Source organism: Pezoporus wallicus, unplaced genomic scaffold (assembly GCF_028554395.1).
Source record: "Pezoporus wallicus isolate ANWC-B61680 ecotype Strahan unplaced genomic scaffold, APGP_CSIRO_Pwel_v1 contig_16, whole genome shotgun sequence".
In the NCBI taxonomy this organism is placed as follows: domain Eukaryota; kingdom Metazoa; phylum Chordata; class Aves; order Psittaciformes; family Psittacidae; genus Pezoporus; species Pezoporus wallicus.
Window position 1 is genome coordinate 3,904,091 of NW_026641478.1, and position 18,598 is coordinate 3,922,688.

At 39.7% G+C, this 18,598-nt stretch overlaps 1 protein-coding gene across 1 annotated transcript in view; it reads right to left on the reverse strand.

The window, feature by feature from the left end:
• The window catches only part of MYCBP2 (MYC binding protein 2), a 182,406-nt gene that overhangs the window by 152,371 nt on the left and 11,437 nt on the right, over positions 1 to 18,598 (reverse strand). The window contains exon 2 of the mRNA XM_057424034.1: positions 4,047 to 4,122. Coding sequence (XP_057280017.1) covers positions 4,047 to 4,122 — 76 coding nt within the window. The remainder of the gene's footprint in view (positions 1 to 4,046; positions 4,123 to 18,598) is intronic.

Consider the following 18,598-nt stretch of genomic DNA (forward strand, 5'->3'; position numbering starts at 1 on the left):
GGACTAGCACATCTTTTTCAGATGAACAGATAGAGGATTTCTGAATGCAAGAAACCTAATTAAATCACTCAAAAAAGTTTTCTCTATTTTAGGTAGACAAAAGAGCAGCAGATTATGTTCTCCAAACATTTAAGAAAAAATTAGAATAATCTTTCTCTTGAAGTTTTAAGGGAAATTAAAGAAAAAACAATCCAATCCTGAGCTACTGAATAATGAAATCAAAATAAGGCCTGAGAAATTGCAATGCCAATGTACGTAAAGAATCATGAACATACCTTTAATACATAAAGGTAAAATTTTATTTATTGTGTTACTTTTTTTCTAAAAGTAACACACAAGCCTCTTATATAAAAGAGGCTCTTATCTAGAAGGTAAGAGGCTATTTTACAAGAGAAAGAATGAAGTGCAGAAGCCCATACTCTGATGTGTGACTTGTCCTTGTAAACATATAGTCCCTGCTGAATGGAAGGATGCATTACGCAGCAGAGGTTAAATGGCACAGATTTGGTTCATATAATAACAGCAACCAGACTCACAAGTACCATTTTCGTTTAGCCATTTGTAATGTTCCTGTACACTCAAGAAGCATGGAAAAAGAAACCCTCTAGTCTCCCCTTACACTTGCCTTACACGTAAATATTTTTCCCAAAAGATTACATCCATACATAGCTTATTTTCTGACCAACTTACTTCCTTCCTCTTGAACCAGATGACTGCAAAAACTGTTTATTCTCAGATGGGATAGAAATAAACTATAATCTAGGAAAGGAAAGTTAACTTGTTAAAGATAGATAAGGCTATAATAACCATCTGATCTAACCTGTGCATAACATAGAACCTCACCAAATTTTTCTTTGGACAGTTCAAACATCTCTTGGAAAGGGATGCCCTCTTGAGGTTTAAACACCAAATAATACAAAAGCCATTGAAAACACTACCAAATTATTTGAGTAGCTATGAGTGTTTTTGATGAGGCAAATATTTATCCCAGTTGATTCACCTTATACATCTAACCATTAGCTTAAATTTGTCTGCTACATGAACTGTCCTTTCCAAAGATTTTATTCCTTCCATTTGTATAAAGCTAAAGAAGTCATAGTTTAAAAATCTGGGCTAAACAGGTAGAAGCTGATCAGCAGTACATTCCCTGTCTCTGGTGGACTCCAGTTTTTCAGTCTTCTTCAAATAACATTATGAGAACAAAAGATAGTGAACTCTGGCTTTTCGTCCAGTCTCTCAGCTAAATGCCCTAAGCAACACCTTTATGAGTTAACAGGAAAGTGGGGAAACTCCAAGGAGTAAAAAGGGAGGAGGGATAGGAAGCAGCAATACTCATAGGGTTGAGGTAAGTTACACAGCCTACAATTTTCTACCAATAACTGTTGCCAAAAAAAGGAAGGGGGGGGGGAGTGGGGAGGGAAGAGGGGCCAGGGGCAGGAGTCCAAGGGGCTACACCCACATCTAATAATCACATACTTGTCTCTGTGTCAAAGTCACTCTTATTCAGCACTGGATTCTGAAGCCAAAACACACTGCACTCACATGGAAAACTTTTATATCTTCATTAAAAAAAATAAGATAATAAACCATAAAACCAAAAGTTAACAGTAGTTCAAATACAACGATCATAACATGACCACAGCTTAGAAAGACACTAATGCACTAACTATTGGGCTGCATTAAACACCAATTAAAGTTTTAGACTTAAAATGTCATAACATTTGATGTTTAAATGGCAAAATAATTTTTTTCCAGTTGCTCAACAATGACCTTTTTTTTTTTCTTTTCCTTAATGTTCTCTCCTCTTCAATTGCTAAATTCTCATATTTATTAAATGCAGGGTATAAATAACAAATTTTGGGGTTCCTTTGGCTTACTCTTAATTTAAGGACTTCCCAGCCTCTACCAAGCCTATTAAGAGAAAGCTCCCATCTCTGTTCAGTCTGAAAGACCCTGGTTATTAAAAAACTAAACTAATGCACACAAGACCTCTTGCTCAGTATGTCCGGTAGTGATGGGCTTTTCAATAAACCCTATCATAAGGCTCCAAATGGAAACATGCATTTGCCTGACAATACACACATCTGGTTTCAGACATTCCACTGTAAAAAATATTCTTGTGATTATTCTGTACTGGTAAGCATGCAGATGCATTGAAAAGCATGGTGGGGAGCCAACAAAACAAACCAAACAACAACAAAAAAAAAAAAACAAGGAAACAACCAAAACAAACAAAAAAAACCCATAACACCTCACTTCATCAGTAAACAAAGTTTGATAAAGACAGTCTCACATCTTTAGGTTATCTTTCCCTTTTCAGCTACATTCTTCATGCAATATACAATTTCCTGCTATCATGCAGGAATAAGCTCTACCTCAGAAACTCAAAATACCAATACTCTGCTGGTCAACCCTGGCTTGCCTTAAAGGCTGTCTAGAATACAGGCATCACTAAAAGACATGCGAAAACCCATTATGCCTTTCAAAGACAGATAAATCTCACTTAATACTTCAAGTAGAAGACATTTTAAATCCAAGAAAAATCTTGTAAACAACCCTCCATAGGCATTAAGTGCAGAGATGATCAGTTAGTGCCAGATCTGTAAATACTGACAAGAAACAGCCTTTAGGATGCTCATATTGTCTTTGGCCATTTAGAAGGGGTCCTACCAATCCATTTATGCAATGCAAATAAAACCAAGAAGCATATTTGACTGACAAGCTTGCAAAGAACAGAAGTTCTGGATTTAGCTTCTATCTGGCAGTTGAACTAGGGCACCACTATCCAGAAAGACAAGGTTCCCTTTATATAGTAACAATGATGAAAGATGAAGAGTTATTTTAGAAGTACAAGTTTCTGACAATTGACAGAACACACAAAGACTAACTACTTTCTGAAAAATTTCTTCAAATTTCTAACTTGGTTTTCTGTGTTGACAGTGGGTCTGATAACATCATGACAGGAACAGGGCTAAAACTGCTAGTATCATAGCAACTGAAGAAAGGGCTGGAAAATTCAGTTTGGACCAGAAATATTTCACTGCACAGTACTGGGAAGAGAAAGTGAAGATAAGACCCTTTTATACCATAGTCTGAAGCTGCACTACTTGAGATAAGTAGAACAATCTGGTAAGTATCCAAAAAAGGCAACACCAAGTGAAGAGATACAGAACTTGCTTCACCCTCCCAAAATCATCTGTCTTGAGATAGAGGAACTACATGAGGTGTGGCAAACAGGGATAACATGGCCAGTCTGATCTACAGTCTATTTGTATTATAAGAGCATTCAACTGTATTTTTACTGGATATTCCAGCGGTTCTTCAGAACTATTCCAGAAATGAGCTACTTTTTCTTCACTGACTACACTGGGAACCTAGGAAGAAGCCTCTATGTCTGCAGTAGGCCTTCATGAAAATCCCCCTAAGACTCCAGCTTAAACAAGTAACAGCTCTGTAATACAGAAAGAATGCAGTAGAGCAGTATTTTAAAATACTGCCGCTTCTGCCTAGATTTCTTGTCTGCAACAAGTAAACATTTCAATGAGGTTCACTGTTTCTGCTACCATGCATTTAAAGGGACGGGGGCAGAAGCTACACAGGGAGAAAATATTAATAGAAACAAAAAAGTATCATCTATTCCATTATGGAGGAATTCCCAGAGGTAACTCTGGCTTCTTAGACACTAAATGCTCCCTTTTGCCTTTAGGTGATATGGACAGAACTCCTTGCAGCAGTAGTCTCCAACTGTTGGCTAGACATGCATCTTTTGAAACTTAACTGTAAGACCAACATGTCTAGCTATATTTACACTTTAGGAACCAGAGAACATAAAATGCTCTTCATATTGTTTCATGATGAACATTAGTAGCAAACAGTTGAATAAGGTTAACATTATAGTTGTAGAATATAGTAAACATACAAACAAACTGGCCTATTATTATCTTTTCTAAACAAATTGCTAGTTTCATTTCTTTTCTCATATTTCTCTCAGTTGAAATCACTTTCATTTTTGAGTCAGAACCTTGTCCAGTTAGTTACAGACTTACCTTGTTGCGTGTTTTGACTTTCAATTTAGTCTTCTGTTTCCTTTTCAATTTTTTCTTGCTAAAAAGTTTCTTACTTCTGAAAAAGAGGAGAAAAGCCATGAGAACAAAAGAATTAAACTCCCTTCCATGCCCCATGGTAAACAGCAGCAATAGCAGAGGAAAAAAAATCCTAAATGATATAAATCCTTTAGAGGAAAAGAAGTCCTCTAAAATATTTTCTCCTAAGCAAAGGAAACCAACAGAGGCAGAATTTCATAGTCTAAAGCACATAAAATGATGGTTTCCTAATGCTTCACTGCTTTAGGGGCCTTTAGTCTCATCAATTTAAGCAGAAGATATGCTAGGACAGACAAAAAAATACCTGTATTTTATACTGTTTTACCCTACTGTTTCTATTAGAAGTCCATTAGTGCCACACCAATGCTAGAAACAAGAATTACTGATGATCCTCAGTAAGATAACCCGTTCTATTGCTAAGGAACGCATATGTTTTGTGACGGCTTTACCAGAGAAAGATTCAGGCCCTCCAAGACAAAAAGGAAGCTTTAAAAATGTATTATTTGGCAGAAAGTTCAGCTGGTGGAAGAAACGGCAATTTCTGAACACAAACTTTTAAATTTTTGTCTGGAATTTTCCCACCCTCAGTTTATAGACTTTTCATTTCCATTTCTTTACGTTATAGCTTTAGCTAACATAAACTCTTCTAATCCTCTTCGGCTCACACCTCATTCCTGTCGAATTCTCTCTCCTCCACTTTACTACTAAGTTAAAAAAATGGTAACACCCCCCCCCCCCCCAAAGACACCATACACACACACAATTATTTTGTCACCATCACTGAGATTACTCCAAGATGAACACTTTTTAACCTACTCTACATTTCTCTGGTGTGTTCAGATTACAAACCCTCTGCAAAGAAAAAGTGCATGTTATCTGTGCAGCACACAACTCATCCTCTACAGGCCTTTAAACAGCTACTAACACATTCTGCGTGCCACTTAAACATTACTCAGTTCACAGTTCAGAATAGTTGGGAAAATAAAACTATGGCATCTGAAAGTCACAGGTAGAAAGAAGTTGCACTTTCAGGTAACAAATTTGAAAGAGATTGAGAATCAGGGGAAACCTAGTTATTTTATTCAAAAAAAAGCCCTTGTCTAAATAAAAAATTCGAAAGACTAAAAACATACTGATTACTAGTCTCTCCTGTACAGCATTCAGAATGCAAGAGTATACAAGTCTCATGGTCCAGCAGTCAAAAGCTGGTGACTAAAGTCTGACCAATGGCCTGGCAGTCAGAAAATGAACTCAAAGAACACCTGCAGAGTATCCCAAGAAAGCTACCTACTAGAAATTTCATCGCGTTTCCCATCTTCACCTATTAACAAAGAATTAGTACATTTCTCATCAAGATACTTCCTGAAGAAGCAAATCAGCTGACCACTTTTCATATAAGAAACAATTCTGGAGTTAAGTGATTCAGTGACTGGGACCCCCCCCTTCCCTCCCCCAGTAACACTTCACCCTCCCAGGTAAATTAAAGCTTACAAGGAGAACCTAGGTAACCTCCCAAAGTTCCTTCACAGGAACAGCACAGTTTCAATATGTAACAATATATAACCTATTTAAGAAGGGTTTAATGTGGTTAATTTTATTCTGCTGTCAAACATGAAGAGTTTGCACTGAAGTGCAGTCCTTTCCATTCTGTAGCCATTCTCCTCCTTCTCTGGACCACATAACCTTTTGTCAAAGTCCTGATAAAGTCCTGATTTATTTTTGATTTCTTTTGAACTCTCTCAGTCCACATAAGTAAACCACACTGACCAGAAACAAGTAAACCACATTGACCAGAACTGAAAAAGAGACTTATTATTTGCTGTCAAGAAAAGGAAGAAGAATTGCCTCATATGTGTTCAAGGTCACACTTCAAACTATTTCAGGTATTATTTGGCAGCTTCACAGCAATATGCTATGGCAGACCTATGTAACCCAGACTAATGTGAAAACACTTTCCTGCAAACCTCTAAACTGACCTTCCAATACCCTTTCTCTAGTTGTGCCTTTTATGCCTCTAATTATGCCTTTTAAACGCAGTACAAATTGCACTTTCCAGAGACAACCTGATAAGCATTGCTTTTTTTTTCTTCCCTGGTTTTGTGTTTTTTTCTGGGTTGTTTTTGTTTGTTTTTTTTTGTGGGGGGTGGGTTAGGGACACTAAATTGCCAAAACATTTCAAATTTAACCCTGCTTGACAAAATCCTTGCAAACTCTCCAAATTCATTATGGTCTGCAAACATTCTAAGCACTTTTTCTTCTTGTAAATATGTCACAGGATCACTGCCTGTATTTTTGCATGTATTTGTATGTATGTACAGATCTAGAACTCCCACCATTTTACAGACTAACCTCATCTGTCAATGATACCTAAATAATACCTAAATAATAACATTTTCTCCAATTAGCAAACAGAAGAGATCAGCAATGGGCTTTACTTCCTCCTTCTGATTCCAAGTGGTGGTGCTATGATCATCCATACATCAATCATTAAAGAAGCCAGAAGTATAAACATTTCCTAGTCATTCCTAGTATTTTTCTAGTCATTCCTAGCATTTCCTATATAATTTCTAGCAGTCACTATCTTCAGCAGGTCTTAGGCTTGAACTATTTTTCACATGGGAACAACTTGGGATATACAGGAATGCCACATCAAGAATCCACATTATCTCCCTATTTTTTCTTAAAACAAAACCTCAAGGATACTGAAACCCCGACATTCTTGTTGGGAAGCATACTTTCCCCCTGTATCCAAATGAAATTTTAGAACTAATGATTAATTAAAAAAATAAAACACCCTCATCAACACTGTGGATATGATTGTCCACACTTCTACTGCTATATACCATCATGCCAAGAGGTTTAAATATTCAGATAGAAAGGATAAAATGCGGACAAGTATATTCACGAAAAAACAACATTAAGCAGATTATGAGTAATTTCCTGTTGGAAACCACATGAGTTAATCATAAACCTGACTTTTCTGCTGCCTGAAGATTAACAAGACCTGATATGGCTCAGCTGGATTTTTTAGCTAAATTGTTAATTACATTTTGGGTTAACAACTGTAAATTGCTGTAAACTGACATTTGCAGAAGTCCTAAAACTCTGTGCTGACAATCTGCTTTCGGTGGCAGAAGGCTTTTAGCCTTTAACTCAGCTGTTGATACCATTTAATTCACACAAACACTGATTATCAGCAAATCTTAGGTAGGTTTTCCGCAAACTGCTTCAAGCCGTTTAACATTTGAGACTAAGTTAGCAGTTTTCAATTGGACCACAAAGGAAGAGCAAGTCAAATGAGTGTAGAGCACGAAAATTCCTTGACAAGAAAATACTTGTGGCAGATGGACCCAAAGACAGAGTTACAACCCTCACAGAAAAATCTGTTCAGAACAAAAGCAAAGGCCTCAAATGTTCAGCCCCGGAGCATGAAACAACTGTCTCAAACCAAAGGGGGAAAAAGGGGGGGAAGGATGGGCAACAACCAATTTCTGGACAACTTAAAATAGCTGCTAAATTATATGATTACAACTTCTATTCAGTTTTGTAGCATCTGTTGTTGAAGAAAGTAAAAACATGCTTAGTTTATTTGTTTTCAAACCAGAAGCAGCATTAACTAGCACTTGCAATATTTGCTGCATTATTAGGGGGACACTCTCCAGTCGTCTCAACACCATTGCTCTTCCTCTGTTCAAAAGAGCAGAGGGAAATGGAAACAGAGCCTCAAAGTCACAACAGCCCTGAATTGCAATTCAGAGGCTCAAATTTGAGAAGGAAGCTTTGCGTATTGAGTGTGCCCCCCACTCAATATTGTTACTCAATTATTCAATGTGGGTTAACACATTAATCTCAGGTTAATAGTGTCACACCTGCACAAGCTCTTCTAGGCTGTATGTTACACTAAAGGTGTCACTAATGAATGGAAAAAAATATTATTCTGTCTCTGCTGCTGAGGTAGAATAAGAACAGCAAAAGCGTTATTTAACTGCTGTCTGACCTAAACCCTTTGTTCCTATCTGAAACATGCCACCAAAGGTCACAGCAGCTAGTACAGCATTAGACCCAGTCATTCTATTATTAATTAAATCGTTGAGTACACTTATGAAAAGAGTGAGTTTAATAAGCCATATGCTAACACATACGAGAAAAACTTCCAACTGACTTTGATTCAGTGTATCTGTCTAAACTTGCTTGCTCTGGTTCAATGGCTAAACATTTTGGGGATGAAGTACACTGTTGACAGGAGAGGTCTATAAAAGTCATGCTGTATCCAGACAAATGACAAATACACTGTATTATTTTGTTTCCATAGGTGCTTACTCTGCACAGTTAGCTTAAGCATTTGAGGGCTAGTGGAAATGCTCTTAATAGGCAGCAACCATTCAGTAACACTGAAATGAAAGTCACATTTGTGGTATCAAACAAATCTGTCATTCCCTTCACTTGGTTAGTTATTGCTGCTGATGGTCAATTAGGTTGGACAAGAAACAGCAAGCATTTTCTTCTGAACAGTCCAAAGTAAAGTCCCAAGCTGAAACCATCAAGTATCCAGCAGCGGCAAGATATTATCACTCATTTAGTCACCATCACGTCTCAGGGTCTTTCATCACAGCATCAAGCTCCTTAAAAACCTTTAAATTTACCAACACACTTTACACAAGGGCAGTAAAATGCAAGTACTGACATGACGACATTGGTTGACAAGTAATGCTTCCTCCATAGCTTCCTCACTCATAAGGAATAACAGTGCAAGATCAGCAGTACTCATTTTATTGTGCAGCAATCACATAATGACTAAATCACAGACATCAGACTAGTGCCATTCGACAGCTTTCTTTGTATAGGTATATTACTGCCATAGAGGATCTACAAATTACAAAACACATTATCCAGAGGTTGTCACTACATAATAGAATATCATGTTCACCATAAAGGCAGTGGTACTATAGGAAGGCTAACTGGTCCAAAGTAGTTACAACATCAGCCACAGTGCCACATCTCATCTACCTTAAGTTCTGCCCACAAACTGACAGAGGAGTACCTGACTTGCGAAAGTCTATATGCCTTTGTGATCTGCTTCTTGAGTAAGCATATTACAGCATCTGACTGCCCCCAATTTTTCAGACTTTTCTTTACCAACACCCAATAACACAGAGAAATACCACTACTCCTAAGCCACCACTGGAGAACTTAAATACTACAGACTTATATACAAAAGGGAGGTGGGGAATAAAAGCTGTTTTGACTAAACAAAGCTGCATTAACACAGAATGACTGCCCAGAAAATGTGATGACATTACTACTCTCTTCTTTTGATCACTGGGAGGTACGTACTATACTTCATGAGAATACAGCAAACACAGTAACTTTCCACCATTCAGTTTCCACCACGGTTCTCCTTTACCTTCCCATGTTGAAACTTCACCAGAAGTTTCACCACAGCTGTGGCAGAACACGTCCCTGTTCTTTTTGTGACTCAGAATATGCAACAGCTGATGGCAAGCCAACTGAGAGTTTAAGGGTTAAAATTAGAGAGTAGGCCAGCATTACCAATATTGTTTTGGGTGTCTGCTACACACATTCTAATCAGGGAGAAGTAGATCAGAAACCTCACATTGACAGGTCCTCATCCTTATGGGGGATATTAATTGAGCTAACTATCCCGGTATCTGCTGGAAAGGAACACAGCAGGGCACAAGCAACGCAGGAGGTTTCTGGAGCACATGGATGGTAACTTCATGACACAGGCGGTCGAGGAGTCAAGGAATGAAGGCACTTTGCTGAACTTGACACAAGAAAGAACCAGTCAGGTGCATGAAAGCTGAGGGCAGTCATAGATGAAGTGACAATGCAGGTGAAGTTCAGGAAGCTCAAAGAAGGAAGCAAGGCAAAAGAAGGATCAAAACCCTAGACTTCAGAAGAACAGACTCTGGCCTGTTGAGCAATCTACTTTTAAGACCCTCATGGAATACAGTCTCCTGGATAGAAAGGAGTGCAGAATAGCTGGCTGACAGTTTCAAGGACCACACTTTTACACATGCAGAAAGTCAAAGGAAGGCCTGCATGGATGAACAACAAGCTCTTGACAAAGTTCAAGCATAAAAAGGAAGAATACAAGAGGTGGAAGTGAGGTGAAGGAAGCTCAGGTTAGGGAACATTTAAGTAAGTCACAGGACCTGACAGAACGTACCCACAAGTACTTGCAGGAGGTGGCCGATGATACTGCAAGGCAACTCTCAGTCTCTGAAAGATCACAGTGACTAGCATAGGTTCCTGAGAACTGGAAGAAAACAAATGTCACTCCTATATTCAGGAAGGCCAAGAGGGAAGATCAGGCAATCCAAACACACAAAAGACAGGATAGTGAATAGTCAGCTTGGATTTATGAAGAGGAAATCATGCTTGACCAACCTGGTAGCCTTCTACAATGAGAAGGCTGGCTTAAGGCCTGACTAGAGAGCAGTGGATTTTAACTTTTAGTAAGACTTTTGACACTGTCAATCATGACACCCCCATACACAAACTGATGAAGTATAAGCTAGATAAATGTGGACTGAAGAGGCCAAACTGCTAAGGTCAAAGGCTTGTGAGTGATGGGACAGAGCACACCTTCAAGACAGTTTGCAGACAGCACAAAACTTTGAGGAATGGCTGACAAACCAGGTTTTGCTGCCATTCAGAGGGAACTTAACAGGTCGATGGAATGGGCCACCGGTAGTGTTATTAAGTTTAACACGGGATTGCAAAGTCCTGCATCTGGAGAGGAACCACCTCAAGTACCTGTACACTCTGTCAGCCAACTGGCTGGAAAGTAGTTTTAAAGAAAAAAACCTATAGGTCCTCCTAGTAGATATACTGAACATGAGCCAGTAACGCTGCCCCTGAAGCAAAGACGGCACACAGCCTTCTGGGCTGCATTAGAAAAACTACTGCCAGCAGGTTGAGGGGTTGGCTCTTACATACTACACAACAGTAGCAAGACTACATATGGAATAACATAATTAGTTTTGGTCTCCCCAGTACTTGAGAAACTCACTTACTGGACCAAGTCCTGAAGTTCAATTTCAACATAAGAACCATAAGAGTGGTCAAACACTGGAACAGGTTGCCCTGAGAGGCTATATTCTTCCTTGAATAGATTCATCCTTGAATATATTCTCAATCCAATTTCACAATGTCCAGAGCAACCTGATCTGGTTGATTCTAATTTGAGCAAGGAGCTTGGACTAGACAGTCTCCAGAGATCCCTTCTAATCTCATCAATTTTGTGATCCCTCACTGTTTACACACTAAAGTAAAATTTGACTGCAATAAATGTGCTTGTACATTGTGGAAAGAGTACTTTTTTTTCCTCATTCCAAGTTTAGCATTTTTCCTGGTGTCATACTATGTTTCTGATTATGCTTCCAAGTAGAGACATACTGAGCTTTTCATCTGTTCACCATCTGGATCAGCAAACATACAGCAAATTCAGGCATAAGAGCAGACTTCTATGGGAATTAGTCAGCACAATCAAACCTACACTACTACATAACCTTTACAAGAGAACAATGTATGAAAACCACTCTACCACATTTAAAATGTATAAGACAAGCCAGTCACTTAAATTGAGCCACACTTTCTTGGGATATAATCAATGCCCAAGGGTATAGTAAGACATGCACAGCAAAGGACACATTCACATGCAACAACCAAGAGTTTCTCTGTGCAGATGGATCCACATGGACACAGAATACAGTACCTTTAACAACACTTCTCCAAACTTCAGTGGCACAGGACATTTGTGCATGTCCCCAGGAAATCTAAAATACAATTTGACAAGAGAAGGGTACTCCAGAATCATTAAAAACAGTGTCTAGAAAGGACCCCAAAAAGCCAGTCTTTCCATTCCCTGGTCCCAGCACAGGACTAGGCAAATTCTACTTCATTCTTTACAGGCATTTTCCCTGTGGAGATATTAGATGCTGCTAATGATCACTTTTCCACCATGCCCTCAACAATCCTACTAGAAAGCTGTTTGTGAGGGCTTTTCTAAATTGTCCTTATGGCAACTAAATGCCTCTCTCCCTATATATATATACCTTCACTGTAGAAAAATCAGTTTATTTTCCTCCTTTTCTATAACTAGACTTCTTTTTCAGGTCTGAGGAAAAATAAGTCAACTAAGCAGTCTCAGTTCCTTCAGCCTAAACTACAAATCATTTACATCACTGATGTCTAATTTCACTATTCTCTTATACTCGTACTTAGTCCTTCTTGTTGAGAGAAGGGGGAGAGAGGGGTGAAAGAGAGAGAGACAGAGAGACAGAGAAAATAAGCACCACAATCCTGAAGTGCAAATAAAAGGTTGGTAATTAATTCAGGTTTCCTACACAAAAGAATCCCTCTCATGCATTTTGAGGAGAAAAAAAAAAAAGGAAAATATCTGAAACACTCCAACACAGCATGACACTGCTAAATCACATGCACTTTATAATTCTATACAAGGTGTAGAAGCTGTCACGAGGAACTTCTACCTCACCTTTTATTCAATGTTGGTTTTACATTTGTGTTTCCTAGTTAGGTTTGGGGTCTTGGGGTTGGTGTTTTTTTTTGGGGGGGGAGGTGTTTTTTTGTTGATCGGATTTTTGTTTGGTTTTGAAATTAAGTATTTGCTGAGGTTATTACTCCAGTATATCTGTAGTGTTTCCTAGTTTTGCATCTTCTATGAACTTCTTCATCTACAATCTCAATTCCCACAATGGAATTGTCAATGATGAAGACTAACAGTTCAGGACCTAGGACAGATCCAGATGCAGAACAAGAGTTACTGCCGCTTTTGTACTTTCCTGGACAGCCCCTTGACAGCTCTTTCCAGAGCACCCCTCCAGGGTGGTCTTATGTGTAGTTTTAAATCCACCTTACAGTAGTTCCAGCTAGAACAGGGGTGGCCAAATTGACACGTGGAAGGCAACACACACAAAAACTCCACTGTACTAGAGTAACTTCAGTCCTTCTTTACTCACACTGTTTATCTATTTGTGAATTCTCCAAGGTAATAATTCTCCCAATAGCTTTGAAATTGCTTCAGTCAATTTTTCCAGCCACTCTAAGGGGGAATTTCATCATACTTATGAAAATACATAACTACTTTCTAGCCTGTTCTTTCTCTGTTCTTGCCTTCATCGCTGTAATTGTTTTAACTTATTATAAGGCAGAGCTACTTTTTCTATCAGATCTGCCATCAGGCTTTTCAGCCATGCAGAAAACCAGGAGGTACTCTCCTGATGAACTATTACAAAGTGCATTTTGAGTTTTTTCCTTATCTTCTGTAAGCAGGTAACTATCTGATACATGATCACGTAGATGAAGGGCAGAAAGACGTTAAAGCAATCGCATTCTCTGATGGGCTTCCCTATTTCCCATGCCATTTACTCCATCCTCCAAAATGCTCCAAAACAGCTGTTAATTTGTAATCTAGCTTCAAGGCATCTTAATATCAAATACAATAACGGAGAACCATAGCTGATAAATACCAGTGCCCATGTCAGCAAGAGACTTACTATTCACTGTCTCATTGCTACAGAAGCTCAGCTGTAAGGGCTTCAAAATGTAAGAAAGGGAATGCTAAAGAAAAAAGGGTTATCAGGGCTGATCAGAAAAACTGAAGAAATCTCAAAATTGGGGGACCATATTATTGCAAAAAATAAGTTGCTTTATAATCCTGGCTCACATGAGGGAGTTGACAATGATAAGAATCAAAACAAAGGAAGCAGGCAGAGCTTTAATGGCCTAATCAAAAGCTGGAGAAGAGGTTTTATGACCATATCTGGTCATATCATAGCAAGAAAAATGTGTGAAATCTGGATGTTGGCAAGGAGATGGAAATGTACCTGTAACAAAATGCAAGCACTGAATATGGCTATAAAATAAAGTTGCTGCTTTTCTTGCATAGTCCCTATTTTGGTACCTCTCGATATTTACAGAAGCTACAGTCTTCACAGCCTTACTTCTATGAACTGAGGGAATGCTTTTTCTTGAAAGCAACTACTTCTTTTAAAAGCCTCTATATGTAAAACCTCCTACATTTAGCTAAGCACTGAGTATCCTTCCAATGAAAATCCCCGTTCATTTCTCCAACCTCGATGTGATCTTTTCACTGTTATTTCAGCTGCCAAGAATTCAAAGTATGTACAATAAGAAACTGCCTCACAACACGCCTCATAAAGCAACTCGAAGTAAACAACTCACATAATTAAAACACCATATACCTTCTACAAAGTTGGCATACAGAATGTATCACTTAAGGGTAGGCGCTTTAAGATTACATTTATAACCGTAAAATCAGAGATATTCAGAAAATGGCTCAAGTACTAGGTCCAATCTATCCAACTAAACTTTTAATTCTGCCCTTAGCTCATTTGTAGGTTACTCCATCCAACTCCCTTTAACACAAATCTATCAATGTGAAAGTGGTTCAAGTCAACTGGACCCAGCAATGTTTCATGTTTATAGAGGCTACCCTAAAGTACCCTAAAACCAAACTTTCCTGAGTCTTTCTTTGCTTTACTTTTTGACTTTACAGATACCTCCCTTTGATGACTAAGTAGTAGCCACAGGTAATCATTCCTTTTACAGCTGAAATATCCAACATGCTTTCAACCATAGGGAGACAGTGTCAGCAGACTGCAAGAATAAAGAAGTAAAATAAATACCACTCAAATAAATCCAATCTCTTCTTGTCCTGATAAACAAAATGTCTGCTTACAGACAATAGTTCCAAAAGCTTTTTAATGCTTCATTTCTCGTATAACCTACAATACTACCTATCAAGTTTCCAAAAGGACTTGCCACGATATGACTGACAGGAAACACAATACACAAATACAAACTGAAAGGTGGCACACAAATATGTATCACAAATACACAAACTGTGTAATGTAAAACAAAGTATTAGCGAGCTTTATGAAATATACGTGCACAAAAAGTATATGTTATGCCATACACCCAAAATTTTACCTTACAAATCACAAATAGAAATAGAAAAAAAACACAAGAATTTCTGAAGAAATACACTCATCTAAATCCTTTCACTGTAACTTGGCAACAAAATCTACAGAACTCTTCAGAAAAAAAAAAACACCTTTTGCTAATACTGGTTAGCATCTCTGGGTTTTAGAATATCTCTGACAAGTGAACAATTGCTCTGTGAAGCAATTAAAGAAAAATACCTCCGTGAAGCACTGGTTTGACCTTCCTTTGTTCTTTGCACAGTTGTGACCAGGGTAGGAAAAATAAGTTACTGCTTCTGCCGATATCACAGCAAAAGCAGCTCAGTTACACGGCAGCTGGCTCACAGACCATATTTTTGCCTGTTGTGATGCAGTAAAGTTTGAATATGACATTTGCTGGCAAAACAAAACAACAAAAAAAAAAAGTGGAAGACAAGCTGCAGAAGAAGAAAGCTAAGACTTCTGTAGCAATACCCCCAAACTGGGGACTAATTGCCACTACATACTCACCCACTACCTTAAAACAGCGTAAAATGCTCCAAGTAATAAATTACTTACATTTAGATCTCGTCACCATGCAGCTCTTCCTACAAGAATGTTAGCACAAACGTGTAGTTTAAACTTATTTAAAACTGCAAGTGTTGCTACTCTTCAGCTCCCCTCATATGCCCTTTATTTCTGTTGAGCTACAGCATAGAGGTTCAACGTATGTTTCTATAAATATATTACAAAAAGGGAGGGCTAAGGAGAATCTCTATCCTTTACTGGGTACAGGGGAAAAGTGTGTCAAAAGCTAAGGAATAGGGTGAGGCATTCAATGCCTTCTTTGCCTCAGTAAGACGAGCTGTGCTCTGGGTACCCAGCCCCCTGATATGGAAGACAGAACGAATGAAGTCCCCATAATCTGAGGGGAAATGGTCAACTACCTGCTACACCACTTAGACACACACAGGTCTATGGGGCCGGATGGGATCCACGCAAGGATACTGAGGGAGACTGGCAGAAGTGCTCACCAAGCCACTTTCAGCCGTTTATCAGCAGTCCTGGCTAACCAGGGAGGTCCCAGGTGACTGGAGGCTAGCAAATGTGATACCCACCCACAAGAAGGGCTGGAAGGAAAATCCAGGAAACTCCAGGCCTGTCAGTCTGACCTCGGTGCTGGGGAAGGTTATGGAGCAAATCATTTGAGTGCCATCACACAACACGTATCAAGCCCAGTCAGCACGGGTTTATGAAAGGCAGGTCCTGCTTCACTAACCTGATCTCCTCCTATGACAAGATGACCCACTTAGTATATGAAGGAAAGGCTGTGGATGTTATTTACCTAGACTTTAGTAAAGCCTTTCACACCATTTCCCACTGCATTCTCCTGGAAAAACTGGCTGCTCATGGCTTAGACAGGTGAACTCTTCACTAGGTTAAAAACCAGCTAGATGGCAGAGCCCAAAGGATAGTGGTGAACGGAGCAAAATCCAATTGGTGGCTGATCACAAGTGGCTCTCCAGGGCTCAGTATGATAACTTTATCAATGATCTGGGTAAGGGGATCGAGTGCACCCTAAGTTTGCAGAAGACACCATACTGGGCAGGAGTGGCATCAAGACACTGCTTGCGGGTAGGAAGGCTTTGCAGAGGAATCTGGACAGGCTGGATCAATGGGCCAAGGGCAACTATATGAGATTCAGCAAGCTAAATCCTGGATCCAGCACTTGGGTCAAAACAACCCCATGCAATGCTACAGGCTTGGGGAAGAGTGTTTGGAAAGCTGCATGGCAGAAAAGGACATGGAGTGCTGGTTGACAGCCACCGAACATAAGCCAGCTTGTGCCCCAGCAGACAATAAGGCCAAGAGCATCCTGGCCTGTATCAGAAACAGTGTGGCCAGCAGGATAAGGGCAGTGATCATCCCCCTGTACACAGCACTGATGAGGCCACACCACAAATACTGTTGTCCTGGGTCCAGCAGTAGCAGCCATTTTTCTCCTTCTTAGTAGCTGGTGCAGTGCTGTGGTTTTGACTTTCAGCCTGGGAACAGCGCTGATAACACCAATGGTTTTAGTGGCTGCTCAGTAATGCTTACTCTTGACCACGGACCTTCTGAGTCTCATGCTCTGCTAGGGAGGAGGGGAAGCCAGGAGGAACCAGAGACAGGACACCTGACCCAAACTAGCCAAAAAGGTATTCCATACCACAGCACGTCATGCCCAGGATAGAAACTGGGGGCAGTTACCCAGAAGGTAAGATCACTGCTCGGGTCAGGCTGGGTATCGGTCAGCAGGTGGTGAGCAGCTGTATTCTCTTCCCTTGTTATTTTCCTTATCATTATTATTATTGGTGGTAGAGTAGTAGAGTAGTGGTTTTGTGTTATACTGTAGTTACTGGACTGTTCTTATCTCAACCCATGGGAGTTACATTCTTTCGATTCTCCTCTCCATCCCTCTGGCAGCAGGGTAGAAACAGGGGGGAGTGAGCAAGCAGTTGCGTGGTTTTGGGTTGCCGGCTGAGCTTAAACCATGACAATTACGTTCAGTTCACTACAAGAAAAACATCTGAGGTGCTGAAACATGACCAAAGAAGGTCAACAAAGCTAGTGAAGGATCTAGAGAATAAGCCCTCTGAGGAGTGACTGATGGAATTGGGCTGTTTATAGTCTGGAGAAAAGGAGGCTGAGGAGAGACCTCTCTAGGACTACCTGAAAGGAGTAGAGAGGCGTCAATCTCTTCTCCCAAGTAACAAACTACAGAAGAAGAGGAAGTAGCCTCAAGTTGTTCTAAGGGAGGTGTAGATTCGATATTAGGGAAAAATTCTTCACTGAAAGAGTTGTCAGGCATTGGAAGAAGCTGCCGAGGGCAATGATTGAGTCCCCATCCCTGGAAGTATTTAAAAGATTCGTACATGTGGCACTTAGGGTCATGGTTTAGTGGTGGGCTTGGCAGTGCCAGGTTTACAGTTGGACTCAATCTTAAAGGTCTTTTCCAACCTAAATGATCCCATGATTCTACATTTCCAGTAACGAGGATCACATCTTGCAATACACCTCTGCTGCAGGAATTGATTGCTCAGCACTGTGTATTTGTTCCCTGTGACACCTCCTGTTAGAAGACAAATAAACCTCATATAGATCCTTTCTTCTTATGCCCTATTTTTCTAAGGATTACAGAATCATTTAGGTTAGACAGGAATTCTTCAGGTAAGACTTTTTTTCACTGTGAGGGTGACTGAGCACTGGCACAGGTTATCCAGCAAGGTTCTGGAGTCTCCATCCTTGGTGATATTCAAAGCCATCTGGACATGGTCCTGTGCCACCGGCCCCAGGTGGCTCTCCTTGAGCAGGGGCAGTGGACTACTGGGAGTACTTTTACATTTCATCAAGGGCTACAGATTTATTTTTAACTCAGCAGTGAGAGTCACTGAAGAAGAAAACAGCTCAGCTTGATAGCCAGATCTCAAAACACCACCAGAGGGCACAATAAATTTCCTTCCTAAATAATAAAATCTTGGTATT